Source organism: Rhinolophus sinicus, linkage group LG15 (genome assembly GCF_036562045.2).
Source record: "Rhinolophus sinicus isolate RSC01 linkage group LG15, ASM3656204v1, whole genome shotgun sequence".
Classification (NCBI taxonomy): Eukaryota; Metazoa; Chordata; class Mammalia; order Chiroptera; family Rhinolophidae; genus Rhinolophus; species Rhinolophus sinicus.
Window position 1 is genome coordinate 39,888,364 of NC_133764.1, and position 15,563 is coordinate 39,903,926.

The 15,563-nt window shown below is 53.3% G+C and overlaps 1 protein-coding gene across 4 annotated transcripts in view; it reads left to right on the plus strand.

Moving 5' to 3' along the window:
- RPTOR (regulatory associated protein of MTOR complex 1) overlaps window positions 1-15,563 on the plus strand; it is a 270,956-nt gene that overhangs the window by 232,562 nt on the left and 22,831 nt on the right. For all 4 annotated transcript variants that reach the window (XM_019735643.2, XM_019735644.2, XM_074319891.1 and 1 more), the window contains exons 21-24: window positions 517-635; window positions 7,002-7,105; window positions 7,716-7,899; window positions 9,323-9,433. In XM_019735643.2, the coding sequence (XP_019591202.2) occupies window positions 517-635; window positions 7,002-7,105; window positions 7,716-7,899; window positions 9,323-9,433 (518 nt within the window). The remainder of the gene's footprint in view (window positions 1-516; window positions 636-7,001; window positions 7,106-7,715; window positions 7,900-9,322; window positions 9,434-15,563) is intronic.

The following is a 15,563-nucleotide window of genomic DNA, read 5'->3' on the forward strand; positions in this document are numbered from 1 at the left end:
ATCTGGCCTGAAGACAGGCTTCTGTGTAGAAAACACTCAGGAAATGTTGGAGGGCTCAGGTCACGTCACGCACACCTGTGTGATTTCCTGAGAGTTGGGGACCATGCAGCATGTGGTGTGTGGGAAAAAAACTCAGTGAGTCGCAGAGCCCTGGGTATGGAGTGTGGACTGCCCTCCAGCGTACACGGCTCGCTCAGTTATGGCAGCTCCCGGAAATCTAAACGTGAATCAAGCACTGCCGTGGGAGCTGGATGTGCACCTGGCAGCTCGGGCATTCAGCTGAACCCCGCCCTTTTCTGATTCCCTTTTCCTTCTAGAACGATCCAGCCTCAGAAGAGGAAGTCGTGTAACCAAACCTGTGTACTGACCAGGATCCCTGACTCTCTAGTCCCCTCACCATAATAGGGAAACGGGGCTTCCCTCCCTGATCGCACGGGCAGATTTTCAGGAAAGGAGCCTCTGCAGCAGCCGTGGCAGCTGTTTGCTCCTGAGACATGTCCCATTTCTCTTTCCTAGGCGTTTCTTTTAATAGCGTGTACACGCAGATGTGGAGAGTCCTGTTGCACCTGGCCGCAGACCCCTACCCGGATGTTTCCGACTTGGCCATGAAAGTCCTCAACAGCATCGCCTACAAGGTACGTGGGGCAGCGTCCTCCGCGACGCCCTCAGCTGCGCCTGTCAGTCACGAGTGTTTGGGCGGGGAGTCCAGGCGCATTCGGGACCCCCAACGCTTAGCGGACCAGACATTTACAAGACCCCCTGAGTTCTGCCTCCACGTAGCCCCGGTCAGCACATTTCACTGCGTCCGCCCATCTGTGCATGTCAGGGCACCAGGAAATGAGGCGAGGCCGCCATTCTTTCTTGTGATCCATTCGCCATCTGTATGATCTGTAGTGATGTCCCCCTTCCGTTCCTGATACCAGTAACTCACCACTTCTCTTACTCCCAACCATTCTGGCTGTAGGAAACTTTGTAAAGCTCGCCCTTGTGGTTTCATCATTGTTTCTCTGTTGTTTTTCATTTTCCATTTCATGGACACCCGCTTTTTAGTTACTTCTTTTCTTCTGTTTACTTTGGGTTTCATTTGCTCTTCTGATTCTAACTTGTTAAGATGGAAGCTTCGGTCATTGATTTCAGTCCCTTCTTTGGGAGCTGTAAACTCTCCCAGTCCTTCTTATGAGCTCTTGGCATTATTTGCGCTTCCAGTCGTCCTTTCCCCATCCTTCTGGGGTTTTCACCCCACCGACGAGCAGAGAGTGCTGTGTCAAAGACTTGAGGGGCCTCCCCTACAGACCTGGGAAGCCCTCTCGTCTCTACGCTCTGCCGTGTGAATACCAGCCACCCTGGCTCCCATGGGGATCCCGTCTGTCTCCTCTGCTCACTAGACTGCCAGCTCCATCTGCGTCCCCCTCCCTGTGCCGCGGCCTGGACTGCCAGAGCCTGCATTTGTTCCCTTCTCTCAGAGGACAGGCCCACAGTACCCAGTGGCCAGTGTCTGAAAACAGCTATTTCATTTTTCATTTTCTGGTTTTCCAGTTGTTTATGGAAGTTGGATAGTTTAAATGGTAGTTCATCTTCCATTAGTGGCACTAGAAGTCATTCATGATAGCATTTAAAAATTTATTTTTGTAACTGATAAAATTTCAAGGTTCTAGACAAGTTGCAGGAAGAGTAAAGGAAGTATCGTCACGGGTGCCATTTACCTGGTGGTGTCTCCATCCTCGTGTGACCCTAATCACAATCGGGGTTGTCCTCAGGATGCCACTGCCTGAGGTCACAGAACTCATAAGACTATTTTCTGAAGTCTGGAATCTGTGTCTTTCACTCCTACTTCATTATTTTTTGATGGGAAGGGAAGGTGGAGAACCCAGGAAAGGCGTGACACGAGGCCTCACAGGCCCCCAGAGCCACGACAGCCTCTGAAAGGTGCCCTCAGAGACGCCCAGGATTCTGGAAGATTCGGGGATGAAAATAGTCATACCCACCTGCTCCATATCAGGGAAAACAAGTCTTAACCGTTTGCCACTATTCTTTCAAACTCAAAATAGCCTCTCCCACTTTTAGTTTAAAATGTCAAAGGTGGGTTTTAAACAGTTATTTCCACTTACGTACTCTAAAGTTTCGTATGGACTTTGATGAGTGGTTTAAGTTTTAGAATTTATGTTCAAACAAAGCAGAGGCTGCCCAGCCACCCGACCCCCTTTGCCTAAGAGCCTGTGACCCACGGATGGGTCTGGCGGCCTTTCTCTTTGAGGCAGAGGGTAGCCTCCTGGCTGTGTCAGGGCAGCTGGAGGCCAGCACTGGGATGGTTTGGTCATTTCCCCCCAATTAATTTAGCGTTTTGGTTATTTTGGTCATGATAAGACCAGTATTTGGCCTACATAGTTTTATTTTTCAGTGGCTCTTATGTATTTAATTTTACTAAAAATCAACCCGAATTCTTTAATAATATGATGTCAGTGCCTAATCTTGGAATTTCTCAGCTGTAGGTTTGAGACGGCAGACCTGACCCCAGGTCATTAGACATGTCCCTGTTCGGAACCTCTCCAGACCATGTTTGCATGTCCTTTGAGCGTGTGTAGCCATGAGCCAGAAATGCCACTCAGACCACTTGAAGGCAATTAAACGTCCCGTGTGTGACCTGTACCAGGCAAAGCTACGCTGGCAAATCACGGCTGCTGGGAGCATGGCCTCTGGCCTTTGAACAACGCTGCATGGGAGCCCTAGTAACCCTTCAGGGCACGTGGCTCTCTGCCTGCTGTGCTGGTCTAGAGCCACACACGTCTCAGTGTCCCTCGGCTGTCACTCCCACAGCACGCCCGAGCCAGTGGGACAGAGGTCAGAGGGGGCCTCCTCTGTCGTTCACGTTCCCCAGAGACCTGGTGATGACGCGACTCAGCCTGTGTGTGTGTGTGTGTGTGTGTGTGTGTGTGTGTGTGTGTTTAAGAGGAAACATTGCTACTAAAGGATTTAAGCATAAACATTAAGGAAAGCCTTGTCTTCAATTTAGTTTCAATAGTCTTACTTTCTGTTCCAGTGACTGATGAGGGGATTACGTTTCAATTTACAAAAAGAGAGGCCTATTTTAGACATCTAACTCTGAGGCCACATTTTTGTTCCTCGTAAACAGCCTTACTCCTGTGGAATGCCCCACAGAATTCTGTATCAGATACAGAAACTGTCACCAGCTGTATAGGAAAGAACCCACACAGTGCAAGAGCCATGCCTAGTTTCACGTGTTTCCATCCCCTCTCCATGGGCTTGGGGTTTGCGTTTTGCTTGTAGTTTTTTGTTACAGAAAATTTCTGACTGTGTAGAAGTGAAAAGAAGAGTGTACTGACCGTCAGTACCCGTGTCAGCCCCAGAGACATCGCCATGGCCACTCCTGCCGTCCGTGGCTTGGGGATCACACTGGGAAAGAAATTTTAAGCTGCAGGTGTTCAAATGTCAGGGTCATGTGTAGCAATAACCACCACTTTTAATGTTTGTGAGAAAATGTAACTACTCACCTAAAAACAGGACCGTAGCCTCTAGACCCTGCCCTTCCTGAGAGTCACTGGCCGGCAGCCCCTGCCAGGCCAGGCACAGAAGCAGCCCCAGGAGACCCGGTCCCCCAGGACTGGGACTCGGTGGCTGTTTACGCTGAGACTCTGCTGTGGGCCGTCTCAAGGGTCCGGCACAGGTGCTCCCGGCCACGAGGTAAAGCAGTGGCTCCCCTGGGACAGCACAGGCTGTGGCCGAGGGTCCCGTTCCAGCTGTCAGGTGCTTTACACCCCCAGCTTTCATTTCCTCCTCGCAGGGATCGCTGTGCGCTGGCCCCCAAGGCCACTGGGGACTAAGAGCAGCGACCCCCGCATCTGGCCTGCGTGACGATGCACAGGCAGCAAAGCTAGTCTATTACTGTCACCTTCCCAGTCCTCACTGCCCTCTATGAAAATGGAAGGAGTCAGACTCCGGCCTCACCGATGCCAGATCTCTTCCTGTGGGGACGGGGGTGGCCCATGCTGCGTCCCCCGCCCCCGTGACTCCCCAACAGTAACTAGTAGGCATTTCTGTTGTCACCACTGTTGTTTCTTACACTCCCTAGACTGAGTCCCAAAAGGAGATGTATTTGCCTAGGAACTGTAGTTTACGGAAAAGTCCCTTGTTACGTCAACAGAATCGTGTTTCTATGGCGTCTGTTCTCAGTGACCAAGCAGCCAGTGGGCGCCATGTCATTCTCAGCCCAGCAGCTCTCTGGATAGTCCTGTGGGAACCAACCGCTTCTCACTATCCGGGTCCTTGATACACAGTTGACAGGGACACTTCTGAAATGTTTCACTCCCCCCACCCCTGCCCCCCGAGAGAGGGCAGCCACACGCCCGCCGTGGGATCCTGAGCCCTGACTGACTGAGGTCCAGGTGGGCACCCACGGTCCACACCATCCACGCTTCTCATGCCGTTTTCTCTGCATTGGGTCTCCGTGTCCTATGAGGTGACGTATTCTAGTTGAGGAACAAAGAGTCAAGAAAGCACTTGGGAGCTGGAGCCGGGCTTCCTGCAGCCCAGGCTCCTGTGAGACCCCCACCCCCAACTGCCGGGGCAGGAGCAGAGGTGTGTGTATGTGCACGTCACTGTGTTGGCTTGGGGCTGAAAGGGGACGTCTGACCCAAAGAGTCAGTGTCTAACAAAGCAGTGCTGCCCCCTCTGAGAGCTGACTCGGAGCCATAACCCCACTGGCCTCCCCCTGACAGGGCCCTGCTGTGGAAGGGGTCTCTCCAGCCTTCTTGGGGGCATCTGCTTGGCGGCCAGAGATTCAGTGCAGCCTAGGGGGTGGGAATGGGAGCTCCCGGTGGGCTCTTGAGGTCCTACAGATGCAGCAAACATACTGTCATTCTCTGTCCTTTCCTGGCATGTGCTCCCCATCCAAAAGACCGGCCCGGAGCAGAAGGAGCCTCCCTGGAGAGCGTCTCCACCGGCTGGCCACCCGCTCCACGAGCAGCCTGTCCACACCAGTTCCTCAGGCAGGCGGGTCTGCCTGGCCACCTCCCCAGGAGGCCGCCTCCCGCTGCCGCTGCAGCCCCACACCCAGCACAGAATCAGCGCTGAGTCAGTGTTTGTTGGACAGATAGGAATCGTTAGCCTCGGGAAAACTCCATCTATGCCCGAAACCCCCATCAGCAGCGGGAGGGCTGTGGTCAGGGGATCTAGCCCGTGGCGTACCCATCGCCCTCAGAATTTCCAGTTGCTGCAAAGTCACTGTGTGGCAGCAGCCATGGGCATGACGTGCGTTAAAGCGGGGCTGTCTGTTGGCCCTGCAGGGGCATGGGTTCCACCCGGGGCTGCCCCCCACCACCCCAAGACTGAGTCACCGCTGGCTCCCACTCGCTGCTCACATTGGAGCCTCCTTGGAGGGGGCAGAGGAGGAAGCAGGCAGAGTGGGAGGGCCCCACGGGAGCCCCCAGCACGGAGCCTGTGCTTTCAAAGGTGTGCGCATTCTGCTGATGTCTTCAGCCCCAGAAGTTTCTTCCTCCCCTCACCTCCCACTGCCTGTCTGGAAATCCTGAGGAGACTCATACTAAGCCGATAGTTTCTTAGCTTAAATTTCTGTTCCCTTTTTAGACGTCTTACAGGATGATTTTGCTCTCAGGTTTTGTGTGTATATGTGTGGTGTGTGTGTGTGCACAATGTGTGTGGTTATATGTGTGTGTCTATATATGGTTGTGAGTGTGTGTGTGTGTGTGTGTGTGTGGTGTATAGTGTGGTATGTGTGTGGTGGTGTGTGTGGGGGGGTTCTGTTTGTGGTATATATGTGTGAGTCTGAATGCGTGTATGGTGTGTGTGTATGTGTATAGTTCTGGCCAAATAAATAAAACACCACAGCAAAGGAAGTTCACAAACAACATTGTAATTTGTAATTTAAAAAATTAACACGTTTTTTAAAGGATGGTTATGGCTAAGTTTTCTTACCTTTATATTTCGGAGTGAAGGACTGTGGGAAACAGTGGTATGATACACAGAGTTGTACGGCTGCTCGGTTTCCGGGGTTTTCTGTCTGTCGGCTGAACGGCACCCTCACTGCCGAGTGAATGACCACACGTGCGGGTCCCATCAGTAGCCAGTGCGAGGTCCCGCTAGCAGGGCGCCCCACCAGGCCCAGGTTCTGTGTGGTTGCTGGGTGGCTCCCCAGCTCCTGGAGCCGAGTGCCCCCACCGCACCCGGGCGCCTGCCCTGCCCTCTTCACACAAGAGAAGTGCTCACCCCCGCGGCGTCAGCCCCTACTGAGCCCATCACCATGGGTGTCTGGGGCCAGCAGGCCCACCCAGCTGAGCAGTGCGCTGTGAGCAGAACGTCCACAAGGGAACTTGGCAGGTGGTGGGTCCCCAGCAGAGGAGTGGTGGGCACCCCCGTTTGCGTAGTGTTTCTTCATCACGTACCACTGCAGCAGACACCTGATTTCCACTCTACCTGAGCCACTTTCCTCCTGAATGCCAGTGTCCAGAGGGTGTAGGTCCTTTCCTGCTGTGCAGCGTCCAACCTGGAGCGTGCATGGCGGGAAGTCGGCATCCGTCCCCCACGGGTGCATCCCAGGAGATAGCGCTGAGCTGCCTTTGAAATATGAAAGACAAGCAGATGCAGGTGTGTTCTCACTGTGAACGCAAAGCTCAGCCCTCAGGGCGGTGGGAGGGCAGGGGTGTGGTGCTCGTGGTCCCAAAGCAGCCAAGGCCCCAGGGGGCTCTCCCGGCTTCCCGGGACCTGGCCCCTTGTCAGCCCTGGCCTGTGACCTGGGCCTCACTGCACCCAGGTGCATGATTTCGGGAAAAGCAAAAGAATGTCACTTTATCTGCAGGGTGACGTTGGGGGTATTCTCAATGGGGGACCTTCCATGGGTGAGATTTCCGCAGCCAAAGGGCCTTCTCTGCTGAAGCCACGCAAAGGCACCGCCAGCCTGCGTGCCTGTCTCGCAGCCTCAGCTCCTCACCCACTGACCGTCCACATGACTTGTCCCTTTGCCATTCCAGGCCACCATGAACGCCCGGCCTCAACGCATCCTCACCACGTCCTCTCTGACCCAGTCGGCGCCCGCCAGCCCCACCAACAAGGGCATTCACATCCAGCAGGCAGGGTGAGTGGCCCAGGGCTCCTGTCCCCAGGCCTGCGGTTGAGTCCCCAGGACGTCCCTCCCTCTCACCGCCAAGCTCTTTGTCCACCCCATCACCCCATCTCCCCCACTTTCATCTTATTTTTCTCCCTGCTTCTCTCACACACCCCACATCTCTCGAATGTGAGCTCCTTCCTGCAATCCCTGGCTCCACGCACTGTGACAGCACACGTGGACCCTCGGGGCTTTGTAAGGGGGGTCTGCATTCTCCCCATTGTAACCAGCCAGTGGGAGCCGTGTTCCCACCACAGGAAGTGGGAGGCTGTGCACTGAGTCCAAGGAGGGCAGATGTGTGGACCTGGCTGGCTCGCTGAGTCCGAAGCCGGCTTGCTCCCCCGGCTTACTGGTCCCTGGAATCTGCAGGCAGAAGCTAGAAGGGTAGTAAGTCGGCACCAGCAGTTGCTGTCTGGATGTCATGGTGACAGGTCTGGGGATGGAGCGTGTTCCGAGATGAGGACCTGGGTCCGCTGGCCATAGCTGGCAGATGGGCAGAGCTGGGAGAAGTCGCTTCATGTTTGGTTTCAGGGTAACGGGCTCTGGGTGAAATACAGTGTTTCTTCTTCCCTGACGGCAGAGGCTCCCCGCCGACGTCTAGCGCGAGCAGCTCCAGCCTGACCAACGACGTGGCCAAGCAGCCGGTCAGCCGAGACCTGCCTCAAGGCCGGCCGGGCGCCACTGGCCCCGTGGGGGTGCAGTACACGCCCCACTCCCACCAGTTCCCCCGGACGCGGAAGATGTTTGACAAAGGCCCGGACCAGGTACAGACATCTGCGCCTTCTGTGGCGCCGCGACTTGAGCACTGATTCTCGTGAGCTCAGATGCCGAGGGCCGCGCTCTGCAGACATTGTGGTTGGTTGGCTCCTGGGCCTCATGCCACACGTGAGGATGGGCACAGGCCTTTGTCTGCTTTTCTCTTCGTGGGTGAAGAGCGTTTGCCTCCACCCGATGGGCGCCTGCTCCCCGGAAGGGTTTGCTCTAACGCAGTTGTTTGCATTTTCCATAAACACTCACGCCAGAGGTGGGCCCAGTCTGCCTTTCACAAGGTTGGAAAAGAATTTTCAGGCAATGGTGGGACACTGATTTATTCTCCGGGGCGGTGAGGACACATAGCTGGGCCTTCGCCACCTTGTCCAGAGTTTGCCGCTTTTTCAGCCTTTGCTAGGCGTTCTGAGAGGCTGCTCAGGCCGCTGTGGGTGCCACCCAGCTCTCCCAGCTCCTGGTAACCAGCGATTTTAACACCAAGGGCACCGCAGCCAGCACGGTGACTTTGGTGAAAGGACGGTCCCCACACGTGCCACCGGGCCCAGCCCACCTGGCTTGCAAGGCCAGCTGCTCTGCTCTCCTCGGCTCCACTGTTGTGAAGGAAAAGTAGCCACGTGTGGCCAGTGCAAGGGTCGGCCTCGGGCTGGACCCTGACGTGGGGTGGCCAGGTGGGAGCCACGATCCTGGTGCCCTGGCCCAGCAGGGCAGTGCTGACAGCAGGCAGCGTGCCGTCCCCCTACCAGGCAGGAGTTAGCCCTTGTCATGCCTGCCACTGTGACATTTTCCTCCAGGCGAGCCTCCCTGGGTGACGGGGGCTCCTCCCTAAGGTCACTGTCAGTCCAGCCACCCCAGCCATTGCGGGAACTTCTCAGACCCAGCCTGGTGAGGCGAATTCCTGTGACAGCCCCAGCCACCGTAGGTCCTGCAGCAGGAAACGCACGGACGCATTGTCCCAACAGGCAGCGTCCAGTACTTTAAGTTTAATTACTCAGAAGTGCCGTGTGGGCTACGCGCTCCGTCCAGGAGCTCCTGCGCACAAGTGGGCACAGAGTCGCCGAGGCCCTGCCCATATCCAGGCTCCTGGCTGGCCTGGTCGCAGTGCTGGCCCCGTGCAGATGGGCCTATACAGCGAGCTCAGGAGAGGGACAGCCCAGGCCACCTCGCTGGCCCCAAGGGGACATTGTTCCCTAGCTGACTCGGACGGCGCCCCACCGCTGGCTCCCTGTCCCCTGTCCTGACACTCAGCGCCCCTTGGTCACCAGGGCACAGAAGTGTAAGCAGCACAGGAACGATTGTAGAAACCAGGCGGCTGCCTGCCTTTTGTCGGCAGTGCGAGCTGTTTGAGGCACACGTGACCTGGGAGTGACGTGGCAACTCCTGTTTCTGTTCTCCTCCCGCTCCTTTCTGAACGCCCGGAAGACCGCTGATGACCCGGATGACGCCGCCGGACATAAGGGCTTCATCTCGGCCACGACGCAGACCGGCTTCTGTGACTGGAGCGTCCGGTACTTTGCTCAGCCCGTCATGAAGGTAGCCACGCGCCGTTGGTTCTGGTTCAAAGGGCACGCCCCTGAGGCATGAGCCTCGCGCTCCGGCCCCCTTCGTCCTTCCCCGGGAGCCGCAGCTTCTGGCCTGGGGTGTCTGAGCCCCTCTGCTCCGAGCTGATGGCCTGAACCCCGGGGTTTGCTCACTGGGCTCCTCAGCCGGCCACTCGCTGTGGCTGCTGCTGGCCTGGGGGGGCCACGCCAGCCGCGTCCCTGAGCCGTGAGCCAAGGCCGGTGGCCAGGGCTGCTGAGGGCCCCCCGTGCCAGCCGGCCACGCTGTCCCTCGGGCTCCTGTCCCACCGCGTTTGCGACTGTTGAAGGGTGACAGCAAATTTCTGTCATGGTGTTAAGTTAAAATAAAGCAGCAAAAGACACAGACTTCATTTACCTTCCTGTCTTCTCAAAAAAAAAAAAAAAAAAAAAAAAAGAAAGAAAGAAAAAAGCCTGTCATTCCTGAGCTTGCCAGTGTAAAATGCATCATTCTGTCTTGATTGGCAAGGTGACTCCCGGCTTTGTAACCCCTCCTGCTGAGGGCCGCTGGCGGGCTGTCCCCAGGCCTTGCTGAGACAGCTCTGCACTGTACAACTCAGCCCACTGCCTTTTTTAAAGACTCATCTGGAGCTAGTTCTGATGCATCTGGCTCTTTCCGGGAGACTACCTCTCAGGTCTAATTCTGCCACAGTCGTGAGACGAAATGTCCTGTCGCTGCAGATTCGAGCCACACATGCAGGGTGGTGTTTGGGGGGGACGGACGATGCTTTGTCACAGCGAATCTCATGCCCAGCGTCTTGCAGGGAGTTAAGGGGTCCGTCTTCAGAGTTCCTGGTCTGAAGCACGTTCTTAGAAAACCTTCTTCTTCCTTCACAAAAGTAATTATAAATTGAAAATTGCAGCTTGTTCTTAATCGCATGTCAAGCTATACACCTAAGTAATTTCCATAAAGAATATTTGGACTCTTTATTACAATTTTCTGCCTGCTTTTCTCTTTCCCTGGAATGACACTGATTTTTGTCCATCAAAACACAGAATAATCGTTATCAGTGTCTGAGGCAGGTAATAAAGTTCTGATTTATTGAGCCCCTTTGAGGAAAGGGGAGTGGAAAGCCGTCTTCCACTCTTAACTGGACCCAACCCAGCTTTTCCAGAAAGCAGTTTGTCAGGAAGTATCAGAAGCCTTAACAGCCATTCCCTTTGACCCAGTCATTCGTTTGCTAAGATATTCACTTAAGGACGTAATCAGAGTTATGGATGATGTGTGTATTATTTATAATAGCAAAAACTGGCATCCACTTAAATGTCCAACAGAAGGAGAATGGTTATGAATTATGAAGTATTTGATACATTATTGGAGCTGTTTAAAAATTAAGCTTAAAAATTAATATAAGGAAGGGCTCATGATAAAATTTTTAACAGCAATAAAAGCGAGACATGCGACTGCAGTTTGTCATAGTTGTGACATGACGTGGTTGTGTGGTCGTGGTTATAAATGCCGGACACACACGTCTGTGCCCGGAAGACGGGAAGGAAACGAATGACGTGATACCGGTGGCACCGAATTTGTTTTTCTTATACGTTTCTGTCTTTTCCACATTCTCTACATTAAGCACAAGCACCTTTATAGTCAGAAAAAGAAGTGTTAAAGAAACAAGAGGTCATCGCAGCCGGTGGGGTGGGTCACGGTCACCAGGCACGTCCAGGACCCGCTGGGCTGCTGCTGCCCTGCAGGGGGCTGTCAGGCGCTGTCCAGCCCTTTCCGTCCCAGGCTCCTCTTGGTTGAGGACGGGAAGAGGAAGCAGACGCTGGGCTTGGTACCGGGAGACAGTGGACGCTCACTGGTGCCTTGGAGCGGTGCTGCCATCTGCCTTGGGGTCCGTGGCTGTAGTTTCATGTTCCCAGAGGCCTGGTGCTCTGACACAGCCTCTGCCTCCAGGGGAGGTCAGGCTGCGAAGAACTCTGGGTGTCCTGGTCCCCTCTGGCTGCCTTGTCAGCAGCTGTACGTTATGGTGATTTCTTGGGATGGTCATGAGCGGCTTTTCTCGAAGTCTTTGAAACATGAGTGTTCCCAGCCACTGCGTGTGATGACAGGGAGAAATGGCTGGAATTACCCTAAACTCATGTCTCTTAAACCTGAAAATGAACTTGACTTTTTTCGCCAAGGATATGTCTCAGCACGATGTAGTTAACTGGCGCTGAGCCGAGCGCGCTGTCCGTGCACACATGTGAGCAGCATGCAGGAGAAAGTGCCCCAGAGGCAAGGACTGAGGTCCGACCGCTACATGTATGTTCATGGTTTCACTCGCGTGCAGACCCAGAGCCAGCATCTGCTCTGTGGCTAATGCCACGCCGCCCTGTGTCAGCCGTGGCAGCACATCCGTCTGCCTGTGTGTCCTTCTGTTTGCGTACCTGGAAGCGTGTCTGAGCATCCTGCCAGGGAGGAGCCCATGTGTTGCTCGCATGGAGGAAGCAGAGGTTGGCACGCAGTGATCTGGCCTGATGCCCGCACTGGCGCCCAAAACGTGGGCACCGTGTGACAGGAGGGAGAGGCGTCCACCGTGAGGCCCTCGGGGCGGTCAGGAGATAGTTGTCAGATGTGTGTGTGATGCTCTCCCCATCCCTGCCACGCACGTGAAAACAAACTCGTGCATGGCTGCAGCTTGAAACGCCGAGCTCTGGGTGTGACGCGTGGAAACGCAGCTCTGTCACGATTCTCACTCTTGTGTGTTAATTCCCGACGGCAGCTAAGAGGTTAGGCTGCTCAGGGACTCGAGAGGCTTTTCTTTGAGATTAGTTAGAGACCTTTTCTAAAAGCACGATTCATCGTGCTGTTTTTTACATTTTTTCCTACTTTTTCCAGGTGGTAGTCACAGGGTGTTCTTCTATTAATTTAGTCATCTAAGGCCATGTTTGTGCAATAAAATGCGTTGGGAACTGTTTTATTAGTCTGCTTCACGTGTGAACTAAAAGTCGCTCGAGGCTAGGATCGTACCTCAGAAAGGACAGAAGAATCCCAACCCTAAAGCCCTTCACAGGTGAGTGTAAGAAACTAAATATTCACCAGGTAATAGTTCATACCCGGCATTACCATCGTGTGTGACTGATGGTTAGTAAGGTGGAGTACCAAAAAGGGACCAGGAGGGCACTGCCAGTGTTGTCAGCTTCTCTGTCAGTTGTCAGACAGCTTACAGGTCCGTGTGACCGAAAAGAACTGTCCTGGATGTGTCCCCCTTTGATTGATGTGACAGCCTTCTCTCTTCTGAAGCAGATGTGAGCTCTGCTTTAGAAAGAACGTTAAAGACGGTATGTCATGTGCTTTAAAAAAGATACATTGAAATTGGTTATGATTACAATAGTAGCATTTTCTTTTCACTCTCAGGTGAGCAGATTTCAAAGACTGACTTTATGCAGAGGTTGGCTTACCAGGAAGTGGGGCTCAGACACGGTGGTGGTGGGAAAATGCCAGCCTGGTGCAGGGCAGTTCAGAAGCAGGCATCAAAATTATGAAGGGGTGTACCCGGCAGTCCTACTCCGAGAAGTAGACCCTGACCTCACTACTCTGCGTGGATGTGTAATAACACCTGTGCAGAGGTGCCCAGCACAGCACTGTTTGTAATAGCAAAAAGTTGAAAGCCAAAACAGAATATTAATTAGGAGGAGACTGAATTCAAACGACGCCCTGCACGACCCCGACAGTGATCGGCGTGTCCCTGCGGGCTCTGGGCTGGGTGGCCTCGACACAGCAGGCCACGTTATCAGCTGGTCCGGGATGAGCCCACCAACGCTGCAGCCATTGGAAGAACCCGGGAGGTTACACATCAAGCTGTTAATACGTTACTTCTGGAAGGTGGAATTGCCATCGGGAAAGAACTGCCCTTTTTAGATTTTAGATTTCTGCGCTGTTTGAATGTTTTAGACAGAATGATTATTAGTTTTGTAATTTAGAACAGCGTAAAATGTAACGTTTACAAAACGAGCTGGCCAGATTGTTCCGACACATGGTATGCACAGTGAGTGTCGGCTCCTTGCACACAGCCCTTCATGCTAAGCCAAGTCTTGCGGAGCCCTGACCCGCCCTGAGGAGAGTGTGCACGCACTGTGGGGCAGCGGGGACTCGCTCTGTACGTCACTGAGTCGGCACATCTATGAAACTGTTCTTAAAGTACACTAACCTATTTTTTCAACTCAGAAAATAAAAATAATAGAATTGAAATCACCCATAATACACACACTCTCACACACACTTGCTCACACATACACACTCACGTACACATACACACACGTGCACACACATGGCTTTCTCCCCACCTTTGCGGTTATTCCACACACACTGCTTGTATCCTCCTGTCTTCACTGACAGTATTATGAACATTGACTGTCTTCTCATATCATTAAATATCCTTCCCCAAAAACGACTTCTGCTTTTTCCTTCGACAAATGACAGTGTGTGACCTTCTTGTACATAAACCTCCAGGCAGTCCGAGTCCGAGAATTTCACTCGGCCGCACCATCAGTCCATTCCATACCCGCTTGCTCAGTGTGGCTTTGACTGTGTCAGGAGGCCAGCTGTGCCACTGTGCCCAGCTTCTAACGGATGCTTCCAGGCCATCCCTGGAAGGTTCAGGAGGAAAGCAGATAGGTGGGTGCCCCTCCAAGGACATCAGCATGGGACGAGCATTTGGGTTTGATGACAGCTGCACAGAGCCTGTGGTTAGCTGGGGGTGGGGCTAAACCTGTGTTCTCTAACTTGTTTCCACTCGGCCACGCCAGAGGGACTGGTGTGTCCCTGCTTGCCTGTCTTCTGGCGTGCTGTTGGGGCACCAGCCTTGTTTACCTTATAAATCACTGCTGTATCGTAAACAGCCAGGGACCCAGGTATCGCTGATTAAGGCAGATGTGTTCTTTCTTTACAACAAACATTTTTTAAACAAAACCGTGTTGAAAGATATTAAAGAAGTCCTGAACCGATGGGAAGAAATTGCATGTTCAAGCATCAGAAGACTTAATTTGGCAGTTCTCCCCAAATAGACCCACAGAATCGACACCATCCCCATGAAAAGGCCAGCTGCCTTCTTTGCAGAAACTGACAAGCTGAGACTAAAATTCAGATGAAAATGCAAGGGACTCGGGATAGCACTGAAGAAAAGGCCTGTTGTAAGAGACAAACAAAGCAGAACGACTCAGGCTTCCTGATTTCAAACCTTACTGCGTAGCCGCAACCAGGCAGTGACAGTGGGGTGTTGGCATCAGGACGGACACACAGGTGGATGGTGAGACCGAGAGTCCAGAAACACCCCCACCATCTGTGCACCCGTAATTTCAACAACTTAGACAAACGAGACAGAATCCTTGAAAGACATAAACTACCAAAGCTCAGTCAGTACAAAAGGGAGAGCCTGGATCGTCTTATGCCCATTAAAGGAAGTGAGTTTATAGTTTAAAACCTCCCAGCTAGGGTTTCCAGGCCGGAATGCCCACCCGTTCTTAGGAATTCTTTTCACTTTCCCGTTCCTGAATCCCGATGCATAAACTGTTTTCTGTTCTCTACATGCATCGTTTCCACAAAGTGACGCCGATACTACCAACCTCCTGGGATCAAGGAGCCAATTTTCCCATTTCCCGACCAACTTTTCTCAGGATTCAGGAGTAGGAAAGCGAAAAATCTTCCTGAGAATGGGCAGGAATTCCCACCTGGAAACCCTACTCCCAGCAAAGTAAAGAGAGCTCAGACACAGTTTCACTGGCAGGTCCTGTGAAACCTCCCAGGAAGAATTAAGGCCAGTGGCACACCGTCTGTTGCAGCAAATGAGGCGCGAGTGTCCCCAGTCCACTGGGTGACGACGCAGCAGTCCTCGGATCCCAAACCAGCCAAAGACAGTCCCGAATAAGTAACTACAAACCATATCCTCATGAGCATGGGCCCAAAATCCTCATCTGAGAGGTCGGATGCAGCAGTGTGGAAAATGGATAATATACTAGTTACCAAGTGGATTCTGTCCCGAGAGTTGAGCCAGGGTTTTAAAAATTAGTCATGTAATTGAATGTCTCGACGGAGTAGAGAAAAACCATACGGTCATCTGAGTAGCTACAGAAAAAGGACTTGACAGAATTCAACAGCCATT